This window comes from Mugil cephalus, chromosome 9 (assembly GCF_022458985.1).
Source record: "Mugil cephalus isolate CIBA_MC_2020 chromosome 9, CIBA_Mcephalus_1.1, whole genome shotgun sequence".
Lineage (NCBI taxonomy): Eukaryota > Metazoa > Chordata > Actinopteri > Mugiliformes > Mugilidae > Mugil > Mugil cephalus.
In genome coordinates this window covers 25,948,417-25,971,854 of record NC_061778.1, presented here as the reverse complement: position 1 = coordinate 25,971,854, position 23,438 = coordinate 25,948,417, and the positions used below count along the sequence as shown (strand labels likewise).

The 23,438-nt window shown below is 40.5% G+C and overlaps 2 protein-coding genes across 2 annotated transcripts in view; both read left to right on the top strand.

The window, feature by feature from the left end:
- dner (delta/notch-like EGF repeat containing) overlaps positions 1-4,828 on the top strand; it is a 50,756-nt gene extending 45,928 nt beyond the window's left edge. Inside the window, exons 9-13 of the mRNA XM_047595000.1 lie at positions 1,507-1,629; positions 1,724-1,837; positions 2,004-2,135; positions 2,243-2,489; positions 3,456-4,828. Of these exons, the coding sequence (XP_047450956.1) occupies positions 1,507-1,629; positions 1,724-1,837; positions 2,004-2,135; positions 2,243-2,489; positions 3,456-3,567 (728 nt within the window). The 3' untranslated portion in view covers positions 3,568-4,828. The remainder of the gene's footprint in view (positions 1-1,506; positions 1,630-1,723; positions 1,838-2,003; positions 2,136-2,242; positions 2,490-3,455) is intronic.
- Positions 4,829-7,334: 2,506 nt separating this feature from the next.
- pid1 (phosphotyrosine interaction domain containing 1) overlaps positions 7,335-23,438 on the top strand; it is a 33,419-nt gene continuing 17,315 nt past the window's right edge. The window contains exons 1-2 of the mRNA XM_047594223.1: positions 7,335-7,506; positions 20,659-20,805. Of these exons, the coding sequence (XP_047450179.1) occupies positions 7,477-7,506; positions 20,659-20,805 (177 nt within the window). The 5' untranslated portion in view covers positions 7,335-7,476. The remainder of the gene's footprint in view (positions 7,507-20,658; positions 20,806-23,438) is intronic.

The following is a 23,438-nucleotide window of genomic DNA, read 5'->3' as shown; positions in this document are numbered from 1 at the left end:
AAGAGAAATTCAGTCATAGCTGGAGTGGAGAAAATGAAAACAAATTGCTAAACTCTGGTGTAAGAACTCAAGAGATATTTTGTCTCCTCTGGAGGTTTTGGTTCTCAGCTGTAGATGGCACACTTCAGTGTAATGTAGTGTATCAGCTGGGACTGTGCGGTTATGTAAAGGCACACCAGGAGGCAGAATAATACAAACACTGTCACTAGTTTAATTATTGAATTATTCCTTAAATGAAGGTGGCAAATTTTCTGAAATTTAAAAGGAAACATCCACTGACTTGCAAAGCATATGCTTGCACTTCTTCACTCTATGTAGCACACACAGTGAACGTTAACGTGGCGCATTGTCTTTTATGTGCTGCTGCCCATTCCATGCTTTCCTTAGCTTGCAGATATTACTGAATAGAAAAAAGTGTGCATTGATTGTGCGGCATTCACACTCACCATGTTAATAGCTGTTTGAGTCTCGTTCTGCCTCAGTACACAGCTGCCATCCTATGGAAAACACAGTGCATTGCATGTCATTTGACCTTGAGTCCAATCCCACTGAAACTCAGCAGCAAAATACTGGCTGTGCAACATACTGGACAACTAAGAAGAGGATGTACATTGAAAATGATTAATATAATGATAAATATTAACCTTTATATCATGTATTTGTACACCACAGTTATAAAAAAAGAGGTCAAAGTGTACAGGTTGATGTATTGTACCAGCTAAATACCTTGTTGGATTCAGACACTCTCCAGGAGGATCCCAGTGTCAAAGGCACAGTTTTTCTGGTTACAATCTGAGCAGCAACAATAAAGGAGGAATGCACTACTTTAACACCTTCTCTTTTCCTTTCAGCTGTTCTTTTCAAGGGCCACCACAGCGAATCATCTGCTTACATCTCGTCCTGTCCTCTGTCGCATCTCACATTATCTGTCCCTCAACGTACTCACTTCTGACCTTATCTATCCTGATCACACGCAGAGAAAACTTCAACATCTTCAGCTCTGTTACCTCTATTCACGTCTTTTTCAACCCTCTGCACCTTCTGTACCTCTGCTCCCTGTAACTTTACCGTTCCACTCAGGTCCGTCTTGCTCTCACACATGTATTCAGTCCACACAGCTTTAACACCTAGGACCTGTTCATTTATAACCTCCTTCACCAATGCTGTGCTACATCCACAAGCAAATACAAGGTTATACAAGTCACTTCTTCTTTCCCTTGTATTTGTTTGTCCCACTAGAATCATTTGTGTGTGTGTATTTATTGCTAAATCCATATTTAGTTCCTCCCAAGGTATTTTCTACATTTTCTTCTATCTATTATTATTATTATTATTATTTTATGAACAACCTACTTTAGGGACTACAGATGGAAATTAGCCTCAGCTACAATCTGGCATATTTACATGATTTATGATGTTCATTAATATGCCCTCTCCCCAGTTTAAGATAAATAAATAAATAAATAAAAATTAAATAACGTGTGCATATCTTTGTGCCCCATTAAGGCTACCATGGCTTGTACTGTGAGGAGGAGTACAACGAGTGTCTGTCTGCCCCCTGCCAGAACTATGCCACCTGTAGGGATCTCATTAATGCCTACGAGTGTGTCTGCACTCCACAGTTTGATGGTATGTAAAAGTGGATGTGAGGGTTATAGCCTTGCATTATTAAACCTGCAGCCTGATGGATTATGTTATTCCCTCTGTGTGTGTGTCTGTGCAGGGAGACACTGTGAAATCTACAAGGATCCATGCCTGAAGATGCGCTGCCAGAATGGAGGCCGCTGTGAGAGCGCAGGACTCAACGCTTCCTGTGCATGTCCACCTGGATACCTGGGTGAGCACTAATTCTGCCTGACAACCGGAGCGACAAATGGATATATGGAAAATGATGCATTTAGTAAATTAACCAAAAGTGTAACTGGCTTTGAGAAAAGCTACATTAGGGTTTTAGCTCCATTTTCTGTAGCTTTCATAGAATTCAACCTTACATGTGTTCTCAGGGGACAAGTGTGAGGTCAACATCAATGAGTGTGAGAGCAACCCTTGCCACCATGGAGGCACCTGCATCGACCAATCAAATGGTTTCACCTGTCACTGTCCACCTGGGTGGGTGGGGCCCAGCTGTGAGATTCGTAAGTCAGTCACAAAACATCTCCTCAGTTATTAATCTGAAACGCCACATGCGGAAAGTTGTAAGCCTGTGTGTGTGTGTGTGTGTGTGTGTGTGTGTGTGTGTCAGACCTCCAGTGGAAGCCAGCACACACTGAGGACACCCTGACCAACATGCCTCGCCACTCCCTCTACATCATCATCGGAGCGTTGTGCGTGGCCTTCGTCCTTATGCTCATCATCCTCATCGTGGGCATCTGCCGCATCAGTCGCATTGAGTACCAGGGCTCGTCACGCCACGCTTACCAGGAGTTCTACAACTGCCGCAGCATTGACAGCGAGTTCAGCAATGCCATAGCCTCCATCCGCCATGCCAGGTCAGTGGCAGGATTTACACATACCTACTGATTAACTTCCAAGTCAATCACAGTTTTGCATATGGCTCGGGAATATGCCTGTATTTTTCAGTTTCATTTAGTTAAGCATGATTAATTGTTATTTTAAACTCTTCTCATTCCTGTGGATCATGTGATATCTTCAATGGGGAACGACCCTTCAGAGAGAACCTTAGAGAGTGTTTCTATGGTTTCCAAGGTCAACTCAAATTGCTAGCTTTTATTCCAGGAAACTAGGTTTCATCCATTTGCACCATCTTCACACTTTGGTGCACAACAGTTCAGATGTTAACATGTTGAACTACAAGCTTTTAGGATTATTTACGAAAGGCAAATGTACAATAGTCCCTGTAAAACCTAGTCGGGTTAGAACCACATGTCAGTACGTAGTCAAGAGACAACATCTCTGAACACCTGTGACCAGAGAACCCTATTTAAGTTTGTCCTGTTAAAGGTTACAGTGACGGTTGTGTGCATGATAAAGTAAAGACTTTGCTGTAGGTAGAGGCACTCTTGGTAATATCTTAGTAATGGATTACTTCTCTTTCTGGATAATGTGCTGCTTGTTTTGGAGATTTTGCAACAATGGAATACATTGTGACATTTTAATCGTGTAGTTTTAATTAATGATCTAACCTCCAAAAAGAACCATTATAGCTTGGTCTTCACTGGGTTTTATGGGCCATGTCATATCACAAAAGAGTGACTAAGGAAACCTTGAGTTTAGAGATTGTTTCAAGGGTCAGGAGTAAACTGCCACAGTCAGTTTACACGCATATTGTGATTAAAGATCACATTAAGACTGTTTCAAGCAAAGTCTCCTTGTGACCTGCTCTCAGCTCATTATATGAAAGGCTCATTACCCCTTGTATACGCTTGGTGTTTCACATCTACTTTAGGATTTGGATTTGCAATTTTGATAAACATTTTTTCACGCTTTTTTATTAGATTTGGGAAGAAGTCCAGGCCCGCCATGTATGATGCCACTCCCATCGCCTACGAGGACTACAGCCCTGATGACAAACCTTTGGTCACCCTCATCAAGACAAAGGATTTGTAAAACGCAACCATCTCAAACCCAAAGTCGTACATGTGTGCATATACACACACACGCACACACACACACACACACACACATACGTAAAGTCAAATATGAACGCATTTCCTATGAAAAGAAAAACATGATAGCAAACAAAACTGAATGTAAAATGGAGAAAAAAAAATCTAAAACATATTCTGTAGTTTAAAAATCTGGAATTTGATACATCTATTTTCCTGTCAAAGTCCACTATAAGGCTTTATTGTAGCATAAGAGCATACTTTGCATTATTTAAGTTATTGACGATGGGCAACACTACCAGCAACCTCTGCTGTACAATAGAGTGATACTTTAGTCTGCACCAGACTGTCTGTCTGTAGGTGGAGCCAGCGACCCAGAAGCCCACATTTCTTAGTGCAAACTCAGCAGACAGTGCTGACAACAGTCCTTACAGGTGTTGTAGAAATAGGTGCACTTCTCGTGGTGCATACACTGTATCTTTTTCTATATTCAAAAAAAAAAAAGAAAGAAATTCTGCGGTAGGTTGCCTTACTTCGTGCATGGTTAGATTTGATGTTCCCTCTGCAATATTTTAACACCCTCTGTTTGTTGGTTGTTATTTTCTCATTGCAGTTATACTTCTCTCTGTAAAGATTGTGCCAAATATTTTCTTTGGGTATTTTGTGGTTAGTAGATAAAATGCATACGTGTATGATACGCTAGTCACAGAATGTTTTCTTTTTAAACATGCATATTGTCCTGTTCTTTACGAGTTTCTCAGTGATGTATGAATAGTAAAGAGAGTGGGTTTGCTGGAGTACTGTGACCCGACCGTACATATTCAAGTAATATTTAGGATAATAGGTAGGTATATTTCTCACTGCACAGACATATAGTTGGTTTTACTGAATGTTCCTGTTTATCCTAGTGTACAAATTCACCTCTCGTGTTGACAACGTTGAATAGTTTCTGGATGTGAGTGACTTAAGATGGAGAAGCAAGGGGGAGGGGGAGGGGGAGGAGGAGGAGGAGATAGAGACGGACGGGCTTGATATCAACTCCAGAATATGTATGTATGTGCTTCTGTGTTCTGCCAATGGAAAACTGTCCGTCGGTGCAGCTGTGTTGTTCCTCTCAAGGTCAAGCAGTGTTTTACCAATAGGCTCAGCTAATCCTACCCTTATTTTTCTCTCATTTTAAACACAGCAACAACATCATGATTACCTATTATCTATGTTCAATTATGTAAACAATAAAGATTCGAGTGAACATAATCTACTCACATGGTGTCTCGTGTGAATTCTGGCTACACCTTGCTCCCTCATTTTCTGTAATGAGTCTATATATAATATATACTACATTTTATAACCTAGGTGTAAACAGGCATCAATAAATGATTTGTTGCACATGTGGGACACCATATCAAAGTGTCTGAGGCTTACTAGTTATGAAAGAAATTACAAAATCTAGCAATAGCTGAATGTTAGATAAATGTCTCTCAAGTCCGTTTCTCTATTACAGCATAATGGTGAGCAATTTACTCAGGTACTGTACAAACTTACAGTGCAAACTTTAGGCACTTTACTTGAGTTTCCTACTTTACTACGTACATTTTAGAGAGTCTGTAATATATTTTACTACATCACATTCATCTGACGGCTTAACTACTTTATAAGTCAAGCTTTGTGCACATAAAATGCATGGAAAACGAAAGCAAATACAGTGTTTTATTATAAATCAGACTGATGCATCAGTTGACACAAGTAACGCTGAAAGGTTTAGCAGATTAATCTCAAAATAGTTAAGAGCACTTGTGAAGGCATTTCTCACAGTTTTGCATTTTTTTAAAAAATATATAAGTTGATTAATGGAGAAAATAATCAGCAGGTTAAGAATGAACAATATAATATAGCGAACAAATTAACAACTACAGTACATGTTTGCATTGGTTACGTATTTTAGATACATATTCTTGATCATACTTCCATTCTTCTTCAGGACTTGTTGCTCATGTCAGTTTACTCCTACAGAGTGGTATTTCTATTTTATCTTAAGCAGAGAATGTGAACATGTCCTCCATGGATCCTGATTATTTACAGCAACTGCTTTTCAAGGTCATGCCCACCAGTCTGAACCGTCAGTCGTGGGAAAGGCCTTTTATGGAGTGTTGGTAACGTGAACACCCTCAATGACCTCAGGCTTTATCCAGATGTTCCCCCATGTAAACATCTCTAAATGCAGGCTGTGACTGTGAAGTCATGTCGCTCAACACACCTTCACATATTATGTGTGTACGCATACACACACAGTGCAGGAGCAGCAGATGTTGTTGCTGGCTTTCACCTTAGCTCGTGGTCTGTTTTGGAGCCCTTGTGCTTGACTTTTGCCCTCTGAACGCTCTCGTGGGTCAGGCTATTTGACTTCACAAAAGTCCCACAAGACTTTATCTGTGAGAGATCCCGATGCATAGAGAGGCTAGGTTGACATGCTATGGGGGTTCATTACAAAGTTAAGAAACAAAACAACAAAATAAAATCTTACTTTTAAAACAAGTTAATTCCAAGCTAAACTAAACAAAAATAATCAGGCGGATTGAGTGTCTTTGGTAGGGCTTGTTTTGTTGAAGCAAATCGAAATGTGTGGGCATGACATTCTTTGTCCTTAGATGCCTTTGGGAAACTTGGGAATTATGAGAATGTAAGTTTTACACTAACCGCACTTTAATTGCCACAAGCCACTGAAAAAAATACCATGCCGTTTGTGTTAGAGTTTTATATGATCATTTCCATTTCTCTGATTCCTTCAGTGGCCGGCCACTCTGGTCTGAAGCCTTGAAGTCGTCTTTTTAATGATGAATACAATTATATATTCCTTTTGGTGTTCAGCTCAACCCATGCAAGGAATTCATACTAGTGCTGCAAATGCATTTTAGAAAATGTATTCCATTTTATGAGTGCACTTTTATGTTTATATTTACGATTATCTTCCTCTTATTTCTGAAAATGAGAAAATGAGATGACCTAATTTCACAGAAGTAGAGTATCAGAACAACCTTCCCACCAAGCACCTTGATGTTGACGAGTGAATGAAAGACAGACAAAATGCATGCCACTAAACCAAAACAATTAGCTTAAAGGGGCTTAATTGTTTCACACTAAAGGGAGAAGAAGCTAGGTGATAACACTTGTGTTTACATGCACATGAATAATCCACTAATAAGAGAAATAGGCCATTCAGAATAAGAATGCTTAATGACGCTACCTCAGTAGAATATTGGATTGAGAGCACACCACTTCAGATTTGCACGTGTCAGAAAAAATAAAATAAAATATAATAATAATAATAATAATAATAATAATAATATATATATATATATATATATATTATATATATATATATATTCTTATTTGTTTTTGGGCTAAACTAAAAATACTTTTATGTCTTTTTATTTAGAGAGATATTGTCATAAAACGTTCACGTAAAACGGTTCATGAATGTATCTTTCATATCATATACAATGGTGCAATTAGTGCATCTAGTCAGTTCATTAGTTCACCTCTACGTCAAACTACCTAAATGTAATATCTGGATGTTGCTTTTTGTATATCCACTGTACGCGTAATAAAGCGAGAAACAAACAAACAAAAACGATTGATTTCCATAAAATAGCCAAGCGTCACTCGATTTTCCTACAGTACATAGACGCACCACCAGTCCTTCCACCCACATTCAGGGAGCGCAGACACTGCCACCTGGTGGCGAGTGTGAAAACTACAGCCAGGCGGAGCGAAGCTCACACAGCCTTCATCCCCTGAGCAGTCTGGGCTGGAGGAGGACACACAGGCAAGCTGTGAAAGCGAACAGATGTGAACCGGACTACGGAAAGAGAACCAGCTGTTGTAAAGACGGAGAACCCCCGATTCTGCTAATATGTGGCAACCTGCGTCCGAGCGACTGCAGGTAGGTGTGTGCGCGCGTGTGAGACGTTCATAGTTGACAGGGCGGCAATAAATAAAGCGTTCAGCCGCGTAGAAAGCTGCTGAAACCCGCCGTGCTTCATGGCTCCACCGTAGGGAGACTATTCTGTTTCCGAGCAGGTACATATGCTTCGTGTACGACTTAAAAATGAGAGAAATTAAGGTTTAAGTAAGATTTCCTGCCCCGTCTCTGTGTGATTTATTCTCGATGCTACATTTAAACGCACCTATTGACGTTACGCAAACCGGCGGCACCGTGCAACAATCAGTGCATTCCTGTGTAAATCCGCCGCGAGTTTTTTCTTTCATAATCAGAAACGCACACATTCCAGATGCGTTTAAAATGTTTGGTGCACAGGCCTGTCTCATCCAGCTCACACTAACCCACTGAGCCCAGGCCTTCTCCTCCTGTTGTCACTCTGCTTTCCCTTTCCCTGTCGCCACATCAGGATGCTTAACCCCTCTTTTTCCTCTGGGTTTATGAGCCACATCTCTGAAAAGTGCCTTGTGACCTGGTGCAAAATAAATAAATAAATAAATAATTAAATGACAAATGAAAAACAAAAATAAGACTGGGGGAGACGCCGTATATGACACGTAGTTTGATATCCAGGGGTAAACCGTGCACCGACCCTGGCTTCACGTCTCCTGCAGACGTAATGCTCTCCAGATGTCGGCCTGCGGAGTGCCTGCCAAGTGAACTTGCACAATCCCCGCCACCCCCTTCCTTTTTTTTCTTCCCAGGCGTCAAAAAGATGGAATCGCGAATTATTATAATAATTATTATTTATGTTTAAAGAGTTCCGGTGTTTGTGTGATGTGGAGAACTGGTGGCGACTGCACGTGTCGCCTAGCAACCCTGTTTTCAGAAACGGTAGAATTGTCGTTTACTGAACTGTTACTGATTCATGTTTATTGAACACTGACCTCTGTCTTCTCTTGGGATAAACTCACGTCGTACTATTCAACAAGTGTCACCCTCACATTTTCCGAGGCTGGTTTCTGTTGTAAATTTTTAGTCGTGTGCAAGTGAATCATTCAACTCTTGACCATTCTTCGACTCTTCAGTAAAATGAAGAAAACAGCTTCGTGATGCAGTTTAAACCCAGCTGACTGAAATAATCTTAGGTCGATATTCTGCTTGTTTATTTCTTATATGGCATTCTGCGTCTAAATTGTGTGTCCAAATATGATAAACTCACAGCTGTTAAAATTCTTAATTTTAGCTATGACTTCTAGCCACTTCTTCCAAACTTGTCCAAAGAAAATAACCACATCAGTTGGTGAATTCCTTTTGATTACATGGTCTCCAGTATTCCACTAATAATCTGAATAATAGCCTGATGTAACCATAAAACCATAAAAATGCCTCATGCAAACACCCCAGTCAGTACAGGCTGATCCAATGGGAAGGAATGTTAAATCAGGTTGAGAGGGATGGCGTAAAACCTTTGGTAATCATGCAGCGTAATAAGCATGTGAGCCCTTCATCCGATTGTGGTTGGAATAAATAGTCTTTTTGTGCATTTTTGTCGGATAATATAGGATAGCGAAACGACAAATTTTTCAAACATGTGTTTTGAACCAGGTGAATGAAGCTGGGATCAATGTGGCGAGCACCATTAGAAATGTGGGTCCATCTCAATCTACCATAGTCCTCTTAAGAGTTTTCAGTAAAGTTTGGGGCGAGAAAAATCTTCTGTTATCTGCTGGAAGCCGATTAGACACTCCACAGTAGACAGAACTACATTGCACATGGCAAAAATGTTGTATCCTAATTGATGTTTTGGGTGCATGTAAACAGGTACCATATACCCAACAGATGATTTTATTTAGTGCCTGTGGAAACAGGTCTATTGTTCTATAAAAACAATCTATTTGGGGGCTTTCACAATGGGGAAACTTTTTTTTTTTTTTACGTTGGAGCCTCTGCACATCTAAAAAGAATAGTTGAGGTGTCGCTGAAGGGAGGTTTTTGAAATCTGAAAAATGTGGCTTTCTGAAAGCCTGCTCACATGGGAGTCATTTTGTGATTCTGATTTGCAAATTTGCATCAACGTCGCAGGTGTAATCACGACTGAAACCAGAGCACCCTAAAATGACCGTGCCTGGAGGACTAGTGAACATGCATCATGTCAGCCATGTGACAGATGCTGTTGATTTGCATTGTGGGTAGTGTAGGATCCATCTTGGGGAGCAGTGCTGACTGGCTGGAGAGATCAGGTTGCTCAGGTTGTTCTATTCTTGGACTAAACAACAGAAACATGTCCAGATTATTTTGGATCAACCAAAGTAAAATCTCCAATTTAAAACTAACATTATGAATAAGAATTAAGGCCCTTTCTCCAATGTAATGTGGCGATACCTGGCCATTGGTCGCTTGGTAACCATAGCAACCCCATGCTTTAGAATGGTATCCTCCACCTCTTTCGTGTGGGGAACAGTGGGGTTTATAGAACTGAAGCCCTCAGTTGTGTAGAATTTACCATTCTTGTGTCTCATGTTTTGTTGCTGTTATTCACCGTGGCATCCATCCATATTATTCTCTCTGGTGCCGCCTTCTGTTGCCATAGCAACACCTGATGTCTTGCTGCATTTTTGTCTCACGCTCAGTCGGAAAAAAGGGGAGGGGTGGGCAGAGGTACAAGTTGCAGGTATGGGGGGTATGGGGAGAGGAGATACAGGTTGTGGCGAGAGTTTTGCAGGCTGCTGTGTTTTGGAATTGTAGACATCTTGTCTTTTTGTTCTTCCTCTCAGTCTGTCCCTCCTCTGTGTCCATTTCCCCACCCCTCCGTCCTCTCACTGACCACACTGTGGTTCAGCCAGTTTCGGGGGCCCTTCACTCCCCAGTCAGAGATTAGTTCCCCGACAGATTGCGCAACATACACGGGTCTGGGAACAACTGCACTTATGCATTTGTAAGCACATTGCCAGGCAGGTTCAGCATGCACACACACAACACCATGATTCCCTTTTGAGTATTCCTAGAGCTGCCAGACATGTTCCTTTTTTTGGTCAGCAGTTCTTTCTTTAGCCATGGTTTTACTTTTGACACGTTAATGTGTGCAACTCTGACAAGCCGATGAGAAGACGCAAATCTGACAGTTCAGAAATAGCTGAGTGAGGTCAAACACGGTCAGAGCCCGCCTCTGCCTGTGTGTCTTGTCACTGTGGCCATCTCTGCCTGCCTGGATTTGTTTTGTCTGTCTGTCTCTTTGTCTGTCTGAGGTTGCTTTGTGGCCACCGCTATGTAGATGAAAGTGGGTTCTTGGTGGCAAGAGGAATTCACAAGCAGACTGGCACAAAATTCCCATGGTTCCCTCAACTACTTTCTTTTTCAACTAACGTAAGTTTCCTTCCTTGTGAACAAACTGCTTTTGGCTCTTTCGGTTCCTTGACTTATAGGCGTAATAATTGGTTTTCAACGAACAGCACCAGAATGAAATTACTGCAAGAACAGCAGCCAAAAAATTCTTTGGTGACACAAAGTGTGCTGGTAAACTACTCTCAAATTTGAGGTGGTGACCAATGGCAGCAACTTAAGCCCCAACCACATAGAAAGCATTTTGCTCATTTGCTAATGGATTTTCCATGCTCTGGTTGTCTAGGTGACCTTTTTGTATATTTCCCATGCCAAATGTTTCAAAGTGAAACAAGCAGAACTAAGAAAATAGTGTCAACCGGTCTATCTGGGTTCACCTGGCACTCCAAGTTCAAAATCAATTAATTTTTCTCTTAGGAACAAAAGGCCAAAGTTTCCTTGTGGTAAACAAGAATGTGTGCGATATATTGACATATATTCACACAATGTATTCGTCAATTGTATCGGTCTCATTGGTCATTACCTCTTCATCACCTCAAAGTTGAAGTGAGTACAAGTTGGTATCCCCCCATTTCACGTCGCCAAAGGTTTTTTAAGCTGTCATCACTGCAGCTTGTTAAGTTTCATTAAAATCCTATGGTCTCTCACTGCCACGTCGTGGCTAATCACTTCCTGTTTATATAACATACAGCTGACTGACTGAAGCATGAAGTTCCTCAGATGTTACCGACAAGGAAACCCCAAATTCACAATGCTGATAGCAGCCCAAGTAGCAAGCAAATCCTTTTATGTGGGAATGTGGCTTCATTCACATCTCCATTTAGGTCTTTAGGGTTGAGTTCAAATTTACATTAGAGGCCACCTTGAGATTCTATTAAACACAAATTCTGCACACATATAAAAAATGGTAAGTTCTCACCTTGGAAAGGCACAACAACCTGGAATAAATTGCCCAATATTCACCATTAAACTAGTCCAGGGAAGTCAAATAAAACAAATTGGCAGCTACTTTGATAATTGATTACTAGTTTGAATTAGTTTTAACGTTAAAGTGTAAAACATTATGAGATTTGTTGGTCAGATAAAAGAATAATTGTATTTGTACAATGTTACCTTAAAACTGGAGAATAATTATATAGAATGAATAGGATAATAACAATTTTTACTTTACTATCTAAAATGTAGAAAGCCAGTAGATTCAGGGTAGGGTTCAAAGTAGGCAGTTTAAGAAACTGTGGTGGGTTCATTGTTTACGTCAAAGAGTTGTTGATGTTTTTACTGCCAGCCAGAGATTGCCACCCCCGGACTCTGAGGTTAGCGCTCGCTTTAATACCCACTTCCTCCTACAGAAGGAACGCACCAATCACAACATCCAATAACTGACCTTCTCCCTCCTACAAGACTTGGCTCTCCAATCACAATTGACAAAAACAGGTTTGTTTTCTGTGTAGTGGGTTGAGCTTATTCAGACACATTTCCTCTCGTAAACTGTTCCAGGATCAGAGGGGGAGGTTGTAAACACGAGGAGAGATGGCTTAGAAAGTTACACCGCCCGGTCTTTACCATGCAGGGCGCTGGAGGGGGGCATCCGACTTTGGGATTTAAGAAGGTACTGTCGCCACATGCCTTCTCCAGCTGTACCTGTGAACCACAGCTTATTCCTTTAATATGTGAGGAGGGAGGATGTGTTTGTGTGTATAAAGGGTGGCTACGGAACAAACAAGGGCACAATGTCTAAAGAGACAGTTCAATCCAAAATCAAATATGCACTGTTTATGTCTGGCCTACAAGTGCTCGTTATCTATCTTGATTGTTGTGGTGTAAGATGCTAAGTTTTGTAGATATCATTTTCCTTCTTTCTTTCAAATACACTGGAACTAGACCAGGGGTTGGCAACCTTCAACACTCAAAGAGCCATTTGGACCCGTTTCCTACAGAGAAGAAAACACTGGGAGCCACAAAACTCCTTAATGAAGATAACACTGCGTCATTTTTACCTCTATGCTAGGCCTATGTATAAAAAACTATAGTGTGTTGCATTTGTGAAATGAAAGAACTGCTACAGAGAAAACTAAATTGTATTTATCCATACATAACAGGGATTTATTCATGGTTGGCTGCGGCCAAAAAGTTCAATAAATAGCGGGCTGGATCTGCTGGCGGGTGTCGCACATAGGCAGCTGTGACGTATTTTGAGCAACATAAAATTAAACACATGTTATTTTACTGTTACAAGATCACCATAAATTCAAATTTAGGATTATATTTAAATAACTAACAAGCTAAAATAAAATACATTTGAAACTCGATAGCAAGGCGTATGTGTGCTGCAATGCACTGTGGGAGATCGGTGTTTTTGGTTGATGTTACAACCGTGAGTGTGAGTGGTGTGGCATTCAATGTCATTCAGTTGTTTGCGTAGCTCTCACTTGTTCACTATTAAGTGAATAGTTGCCTCTATTCTGAGGCAGTAATTGTGAAAAAGTGAATATCTTTGTATAGCGTCCTTGTGCCGCACTGCTTGCAGAGGTATGAGAGAGCAGTATGCAGCTCCACAGCTGTGGGTTGCTGACCCCTGAACTAGATGGTGTGACTCAAAACAATACATTTGAATGCGTGCCAATCAAAACACAAAGAGGTGTGCGTGTGCATCTACCCACAACAAGGTAGTTGTGGGCAACAGTCCATAACTAGCAGTACCACCCAACAGCTAGACTTCCTTCCTTCCTTCCATTCAACTTCCTTGTAGTCCAACATTGCTTATGCGTGTGACTTTATACCTAACTAGTACCGATGGCTGACCTAGCCTCACTGGGCTAGCCCTTGCTGAGGAGGACATTGCTTCCATCCAATCACAAGCGGAATTGTAGATGCACACTTCTTTCTGTACAATGTTAAGGCCTGTTACATACTCCAAGACAACCACAAAATTTGTCCTAATTTGTCCTGCAGGAACAAGATGACATTATTTCTCGCTTAAGATCTCGCAGCCCTTGTTTGGAGTTCACTCAGCTTGACCTCGACATATGAGTTGAGCAGAACTTTTTTTCTCCTGCAGTGTCTGAAAGCTATTCTGTCATGGTCAGAAATTGGATGTAGGTGTGGTTAATCCGGAAAGCGGAAATGCTAACACCCATTCTGTGAGCTCCCAGTTGCTAATATTGGCAATGTGATGGCTAATCTCTCCTGGGTAGAGACTGGAGTTCTGTGTGTCAGTGCATGCTGAATGAACGACGTGATCAATGTTAAAACGACTGGCCGACATCCACCTAAATAAGAAAATTGCCTCTTGTCGTCCATCTTCCGCATCTTCCACAATGATTAGTACATGTGAGGTATGTTGCAGTGAGAGGGCCTTGTGAGGACTTCCCCAGAGTTTGCCACAGTTTCTCATGAAGTATAAATGACCTGACCAGAACTAAGTTTGTTCTTGTATTTGCTCCCTTAAAGAACAAAAACACATTTCTCGCTTCTTGTAGATTATGTTTAAGGTCGACATCTGTGGCTATGGTCAGCAAACTGCTGATGAGGCCCGTGGGATGATCTTGGGTAGTCATGTCATGATTTCTGGATGTAGACATTATGGCTGAGTTTTTCTTTTTTCTTTTTTTTTTTTTTGATATTCGGTTGCGTGCAACTCACACCAAAATCAAATCTAGATGAATAAATAGTCCTACAATCCTGAGCAAAAGCATGCATAGTATATTTAATTTTTAGGTAAACTGTCCCTTTAAGTCTCAAGCGTAAAGACGTGGTTTGGAGGTTTCAGACTGACCTTGTTTGAGACATTTGATGTGTAACTTAAGCTCATGTCCTGTTTATACTCCCACAGGAGTCAAAACAAAGAAAAAATATCTTACCCTCACTAATTGAGAAAACATTTCTTTATCGGATGTGGTGATGTTGGTTTGATGTCTGTTATTGCATAAAGAATATATTTTTGCCCTGCTATGAAAAAAAAAAAAAAAATTGGAATTTTTGTTTTGTTGCAGCACAACTAACCAATATTTTTAAGTGTGTGCGTGTCCTCAGTTGTTGTCTTCAGAACACTTCCATTAACACATAAGTACATAGATGACAGGATGCACATTGTGCTAGAGGGGTTTTCTATTAATCCACAGGTGGTGGTAACATGACAAAAACACAGCAATAGCTATAATCATGGGTGTAAACACTGGTCCTAAAATAGACCAAAAATGATCTTTGCAGATGTTTTTTTGAGGAAATTCATTCAGCATGTTTCCAGCAGTCCTTTTATGCATAAAACTAAATAAACAAAACTTTGTGCACGTCATATTTTGTCCCCATGATGTTTGTTCATGGTTTGAGGCTTGATGACAAAGATCTTCCTTCTAAAGTGCACTGGCCATTGTTTATTTTTTGCTAGCAGGTTGGTGGCACTTTTCTATTCTTAGTCTTAATTTATTCCGATCCAGGTCCAGGTGGTTTTGAATTTTGTACTGAGTTGCAGAGTAAATGATCCAATAGCAAACTGTGTTGTCCTTCCGTCTTGTCCTTTGCTGACATCCCACAAACATTTGACAATGCCACTCTCTGCACATGCTTCCCTCTTCAGGCTCTCTGCATGTGAGTTGGTGTATGCAGATACTTCTGACACAGACTAATGTTGTTGACCGTTCTACTCTTGAGGTTTGGTTGAAGGCCCCAACCATTCTCAAATTGACTCTTCAAGTATTTGGGATGATCCAGTAGCCATTTGTGTATCTTGGGGGTTTATTTTTTTCCAATTATCATGCTTTTGGACACCGACATCTTTCTGCTTGGCTCCTTAACATTATTTCCAGCTGTTCTCTAAACTTTTGTGCAAAACTTTTTTGTCTGTGTGTTTCTGTGGGTGTGGCCTAGCGCCTGTTTTTTAACCCTGTTTTGCAGTGTCTTACCATGATATTGACCCAAGAACCTCTTTCCTGTAAGAATGCTCCCTCAGGGGGCCGAGAGTTTAACTTACCATCTGTGACCTGTTAAGCTCATCACTGCAGGAGGGGAGCTGCACAAGAAGCCCTCCGAATCCTGTCTGAAGCCTTGATTTCTCATGGATGTGAATATTCAAGGACTGAATTTGCATATTTAAGGGAATTCACTGTTATTTGATAGTGAGAGATATTTAGAAAAAAAATAGCATGGGCACTTGAGATTTTGAGCAGTAATTAGAGACACACTTAGAGAGCAGTCGTTCAGAATGAGCTGGCAGCACTGGGTCTGTTTGTCAGATCCCTATCTGACCTTAGTAGTAAGGCCTTGTCTGAAAAACAACAGAAAACAGATCCCTGCGTCCAATTCAGTGGGATGACTGATAATCGATTGATAACACTCATTTTTGGTAAAAATGCATTATGTGGGCCCCCAAATGCAAATAACTGAATTGTTTTGAAGTCACAATGTAGGTGGTCTGGCAGCATTAGCCCATGTTTCTTTTTATTTGATCATCTTTGCGGCAATGAGTCAGTGTTGATGCTTTTAATGTTCCAGCCATAGAGCTAAATATGCAGAACTATGGTGTTTTGACGGTAAATGTCATGACTGGCTGACATAAAAAGAAATGGTTTGATATGACTAACAACAAGTCTAAGTATATAAAATCACGTGCCCTAAAAACAAATTTCACATTTATGTCACTGTGGCATATTTGTTCAAATGGACAAGTATTAAAGTGGTGCTATGTGACGAAGTCCCATGGTCATAGAATGCATTTTTTGTAGATTATTCATCGATAGGATTTACATGCACTTTATGGAGTAAGTACTATAAATGTTTATTCTTCTTGCTGGGAAAGCTAATAGGTTTGTATAGTGTTTTGTTTTTCGTTTTCTGTGATATATATTTTGACACAGTAATGTAAATGATGAACACACAGCCAGAGACAGAGTGTCTCTCTCCAAAATTTCAAAATGTAAGTTGGAAATTTTGGATGCTTAGAGTCACCCAGATTACAAATATTTGGATTAAAACAGTTGCTCTAAATGTAAAGTAATTATCAGAAACACGGCAAAATTGAAAGGACCCAACAACCACATGGCATGAGTCATCCGTTATTATAAAACCCCAGTAGTACCGTTAAATTTTCAAATATTACTGTTAATATTTGTGGTATGTGTTCAGTTTACTGGCCCCTCAAGGCCCTCAGTGACTAGTGTTAGTTGCTGATAAAAAGAACCTACCTACACACCAAGTGACTGACCTACCTCCCTACCTCTCTACCTACACTGGATGGTGGATACAGAAAACTTGTCTAACAAACTTGTCTCCAAGGTAAAGTTAGAAATAGAACCAATAACAGCAGTGACTTCATGAGGAGACTATTGGGACTTGGGAGAAATGAAATGCAGTGAAAATATTGTGAATAGAATTCCAGGGTTACTCCACAAGCAGCCCTCCTCTCAGGCCTTATGCTCCTGGTGGGGGGTGAAGGAGTCTGGGAGCCCCCCCTTGCTCCGTACCGGGGCCAACCACAAGAATGTGAGCCGCTGTCAGGAAGCTGTAAAGTGCTGACGCGGAGGTCAGCGAGCGTTTACACACATGTGGCTTTACTTTTACAACTCCGTCTACTTTTTCTCCTTTTCTCCTTCATCTGGACCTTGTGATTTTTTTCTTGCTTTATCTTCCTCCTGATGGGACCACCCCCTCCCTTTCTCTTTATTGTTCTTTTCACAGTTGAAGGTCCAGCACAGTGAGTGTGCCGGCTGCGTGTTACTGTATGGCGTTGTCAGGGCCCTAGAGCATTAATATTCCCCTTAAGTATGTATCAGCTTTAAGTCCAATTAACACAACACTGCAACTGTTTGAGCGAATGGTAGCACCAGTACAAATTATGACAATACAGGAGAAACTCTTATGTTTTTAATATTGCCAATGTAATATATAACACATAAATGTTATGATTTATTATTACAGAACTGTGGCTTCGGTCAATTTAGAAACTGGACACCAAGCTTGTTTCTTAAAGTTGACTGAGGATGTTCCACTTGGCTTCAATGAAGCAACAGCGAAGATTGATGATAGCAGGATAGTGGGATATTGGCAGGAAAGGCTGTTTTCATCGCCTCAAAATGTTGACCATCTGTTGCATAAAAAATAGCTTTTGTGGAGTCCAACGTGGAAAACAGCTTTCAAGTTCCACAGAGGAAAAAAGTGAGTGAGAGCATTTGTAAATGGGAACTGTACTTAATGAGAAACTCCACAAGATATGTATGCTATACATATAATACACATACACATAATACCTTGTCAGCATATTATATTAAAGGACCAATGTGGATGATTTAGCGCTATCTAGTGGTGAGGTTACAGATTAGAACCAGCTGAATTTGAGTAGGCTATGCGATCATGCGGTCAGAAACATGGTGTTCATAAGGTTTGCGTATTAGACATGTGTTTCCAAAAATAAGGCTAAAACAAAACTTAGATTTGTTGAGTTTTCCTGAAGAAGTCTGCCACTCATTTAAGTAGCTTTCTCAATTCCATATCTTCATGTTGATGTATACAAGCATCAACAACAACAAGTGTTCAAGTTATAATCAGGGGCATAGACAAATACAGAAGTGGGCTTCCACCGAGCAAGAGAGACAAATGTGCTTGTTACGTCATTATTCCTTCAGCCCCCTTTTTGTATCATGGCACCATGTAGTGGACAACATACCCACAGCAAATGGAGCTGCTCAAAGCTGTGAAATTAGAGGGGAGATAGCTGGTTGCATAATATCTACTGCTCCCCAAATAAGGCATAGGCTCATTGGCATATAGGCAGTGGACTTGAGTGGTCACACAAGGTGCATTCTATTAAGAGCTGTCCACTTGTAGTTAGGGGTAGGCGATATTGCAAAGATATCATATCACGATTTTTTAAAAATAAAATCACGATTTCGATTTTATCACGATCTTAAATTGAAAAATGAAAAACAGACAATTTAGTCCAAAGAACCTTTCTTAATAGATTTTATTTTAAGTAGTCGCAGTTTTGCCTGCATATGCAAACAATCAAGTTTAAGGTAAACAACAACAACATTCTAAAAAAGTGCACTCTTGCAAAAGTAGTAACAGAAAATTTTTCTACCGTCTTGAACCGTACCATATCTTTTGCAAGATAAAAGGTAACTGCTTCTATTACCTCTTTCCATCGCTTGCTTGACTTGTAATACAGGGTGCCTTTATTAAACACCTGTGTTCATGTTGACTGTTTTGGTTTTATGCAAGCTGCTGCCTCCGCCTGCGGTACCGGTGCTGCCGGGCCCCTCACTGTTTGGCAAAACACCTCGAACCTGTTCTGCTCTGTTTTGTGCACAGAACATTTGCCTGCGCTTCAGCAGTTAAGGAAAATCCAAACCAATTCCATATAATGGAAGTGGAATTTTTTTTAGTGACCAACTCTGTTTGGCTTCCAGCCATGACTCTCCATGTGGCTACCGCTACACACATAAACTAGGAGGCAGGTAAGAAAGCGCATCATTGCCGTAATTCGCTATGATGTATCAGTCAGGTTGACGACGTGATACGTCTGGTGCGTCGGTGCATCAACATAGAACTGCAATTTATAGAGTGTGCCCTAGACGATCCCACGATCTCTACAGTTTGACAGATCGTCTTCACATTGTAATCATTCACGATTTATTATCATCATATCGCCCACCCCTATTTGTAGTGGTGTCACACAAGGGCCAGTGACCTAAAGTTTCTTTTCAAGTTGTTGGATGGTTCTGCTACTCCCCCTGAAGCCCCCAGCAGGATTAATCGCTTTGGTCTTCTCCTTCTGCCACTTTGTTTTTCGGACCTTTCCATCTTCACCATGCCTCGCAGCGACACAGTCACACCATGAGTGTTTAGAAGCGCTACATTGAGGGTCCGGTCTGAAACAGTGTCTCACAATGCAGCGGTCCAAACACTGTGTAATCAAATACACCGGTATGCCGGTATATTAAGAATTCGTATTATAAGGAAAAAAAATACCAGTATTCGGAACCAGTATACCGCCCAGCCCTACTGACTGATAATATAAAACCTGTTGAAAAATTGGAAATTTCACCCAGAGAAGCTGCAAAGTTATACCAGTAGAAAATTGCCATTAAAATGCTAGATACAATTCCCAGAGTACCTCTCTAATGTGTTTGACTGATTCCTCAAACTAGATTTTCTTAAAAAACCAAGCCAAGCAGATATGAAATGGGTTTTGAGCTGTCTTTTCTGCCTTAGTTATGAAAGTCAGGACTTCATTAGCTGCTCAGTTTCATCTTGACTGCTTTGAGGAAGCCCAGAAATTCCACAGGGTACACAACACAAGTCCAGATAGACCATGTGGTTCTGCTCGGCTTCAGGAAACACTGGCCGTGGTCTGTAGTATTTGAGAGCAGACGGCCTCTCTTGTTTTGATGGAGACAGGGAGGGCAGAGCTCCCTTCATCTGCTCCTTACATTCCACTTGGTGCAGAATAAAGCTCTCACACATCTTACTTCCAGCCTCTGGCTCCAGCTTTCCACACTGATGTGTTTTAATATCACTGTGTTTCTGGGTATATTTCAATGGCATGGGCAGTTCTGGTGTCTTTTTAGCACTTTTTCTAGTTTTTATGATGCACCAAGTAGCATTTCTCCTACATTTACCTTTTATACAGCTTGTATTTCTGGATTTGAAGCTGATGACAGATCTTGTTCGGTATTACACACTTTAAGATGGCAAAAATGCTGATGTTAAGGAGGTTGCAACCAAGTTATTAGCATCTAGCCAAGCCATCTAGGAAAGTCTGATAGGTCCTATTATAAGTTTGCCTAAATCACTGCATGTATGTCTTTTTTTCTCCATCAGCACTTTCAGACCATGCTGAAGACCAAGCTAAATGTGCTGACACTGAGGAAGGAGCCGTTGCCCACGGTGATCTTTCACGAGCCCGAGGCCATCGAGCTCTGCTCTACCACTCCGCTCGCAAAGAGCCGGACCCATGCTGGATACAAGGTAGGATCACATGAGCCTGATAATCCTCAAATCCAGCACTGTTCCTGAACACTAAATCTATAATAGCATTAAACAGAACCATAATCCGTACAGACTTTTTGGTCACACAAGTTTAATTAATTTCCCAACACGCAAATGTTTGCCTCTCAAGTCACGCACTTGAATGATTACATGAACTGTCTGTGTGGGCACATGTGCACATGTGTTCTAGCACGGGGGTGTTTGTTTTTCTCGTCTTCCTGGCACTGCTAGGTATCAACTGTGGAGTTTGGGCCAATGAGCTGGCCGAGCAACCTATTCTCTTTTCTCTGTCTGAAAACAGAAAGCAAACAGGGCCATAGATTAAAATAGCAGCCATGCTCTGTTATTACACATTATACTTCCAGCCGAGTAACTGAGCGTGTCTGTGTCTATTTGTCTGCCTTGTGCCACAGCATTGTGAGCATAACAAATAAACTGAGAGGACTGTGGGCATTTGTACATCGACTTCAAATGTCTGTGTGGGTGTGAAGACTTTGTTTTGCATGTTAAATGTTGTTTTTGCTCAGTTCTAATCTGTCATTAACAGCCAAAGGAGGAATTTCCAACTTTGCCAAACTCCCTTAAAAGGACGAAGAGTTCCCTCTTGCAATTACTGCCAGGAAATACACACGAGGAACATGAACACAGCAGTCACACATGAAACTACATTTTGAAAAAATGTAGTCCCAAGGTAGATAAGAGGCCCAAAGTGCTGAGCTGTCTTTGACATTTAACATGAAGTGAAAATCACAATAAGAAGGCCTTTACTGCCAGAGCAGAGAAGTTTGGTCTGGACGGAAGAGACGTAAGAGACAAACAAACCAAACAGCGGGGTTTCTACTGGACTTTAGAATCAAGTGCAGGTGACAAGAGGTGGGCTGCTTTGTCTCACACTAAGCTCTGTCTGAAGTATTTACAGCTTAAAATAAAAATATGATTTATAAAAAATAAAAAAAACTACTAATAACTGCAGAATTTTAAAAAAGCTTCTTTTATCCAAGGATTTCAGATAAAAAAATAAATAAAAAATTTCATGCAAACTTAAATACTGTTGGCTGTGACTGCTGGGATTTTGTTTTATTTCTATGATGTTTTATTATGGACATTGTCTGTGAAGGTTCTCAGTCATCCAGGTCATGGTAATTCAAAAGGCGTTGGGTAAAGAAATTCCGAGAAATTCTACAAGTCCAGTTGACCTTATTCAACGTCTTTTGGATTATTATGGACATTATGTGTACTCTCCATCATGTGGCCTAGAGGGTTGTGTAAGATTTAATTTATTTACTATTTATTACTTTATTATAACCTTTATTTAACCAGATAAAAAACCAATTGACATTAACAACTCTTTCACAAGGGTGACCTGGCTAAGAAAGGCAGCAGCACATGTCATAACAATCAAGACAGATGAAAAAAAAAGCTGCAAAAAATCCAACACAAAATCAATAAAATATAAAAATACTAAAGTGCGAGTAAATAGACAGTATAAATAGACAGTATAAATAGGCAGTATAAAGTGCAGCACATATAGATACAGTAACAAATTAAGAACATAGGCACTGTTCAAAAGATTTACCTTGTTTGTTAAAGTAGAGCGGAATGCTTCCAATAAAACAAGTTCTGATTGCCTTTTTACCCGTTTCACTCCGATTTTGTTCCGATAATTGTAACTGCCATGTATGTGAACAACACTAGAGTCCATGAAAAATGTCCCCACAAAAACTTGAGTGAAGCTGGTTGAAATGACGACCTCCTACTACAACCTCGTACACAACCAAATTGCATAATTTCCAAATTTCTGTCTGACTCCATATCTGAGAGTGAAGAACCTCCACACAGCGTGAGAAGTAATGTCTTTTTGTTTCTGCTTCTTCTTAGGTTTTTGGCAGCTTTACAGTAGTCAACTGCCACTAAAGCAGAACAAGAAGAAGTCGTATTTTTCCTTTTTTTTTTTTTTTTAGCATTGACACTAGCCAACAAATAGGCCGATAATACGACAGTAATATGCTACAGGAACGTGGTTTTTGTTTCTTGCAGACCTAAAATAAATAACTACAAAAGATTAACTTGGTTGAAGACGATCTGATCCGATCATGCCGATCTCCTGATACCAATCAGGAGACTCCTAGTCAACACTGTGCTCAGAGCTTCTTGGTTACGGCTATGGTCTTCCTCCGTACAACAATATGGCTCTTTGTTTGTGTCAAAGAGCAGTTAAAACTAACGTATTGTTCACAAATATGACATTGCTAGTAGCTCGGTAGGTAGTGTGGTTTTGTGTAAGACCCCAAATTACACAATTAATGTATGCATATTAGCCTAAATATCTGTTGAGTTACCAAACATTTTATTTTTTTGACAACATTAACGATAAATTTACACAATGCTGGGTTTCTTTTTCCGGATCTTACAGTTACAGGTTACCGACTCATGTGCACCCTGTTGTTAAGTGCGTCATATTTAATTTCTTGAATCACTCATTATTTTTAATTACCAGTCATGCACTGGTTATGTTTTGTGTGGCAAGTCACCCAGGAACTTTAAGATTTTCTGGTTCTCATCTAAATGTAGCTGACGCTGCCCTGTGAGAATTAATCTCCTGTAGCAGCGAC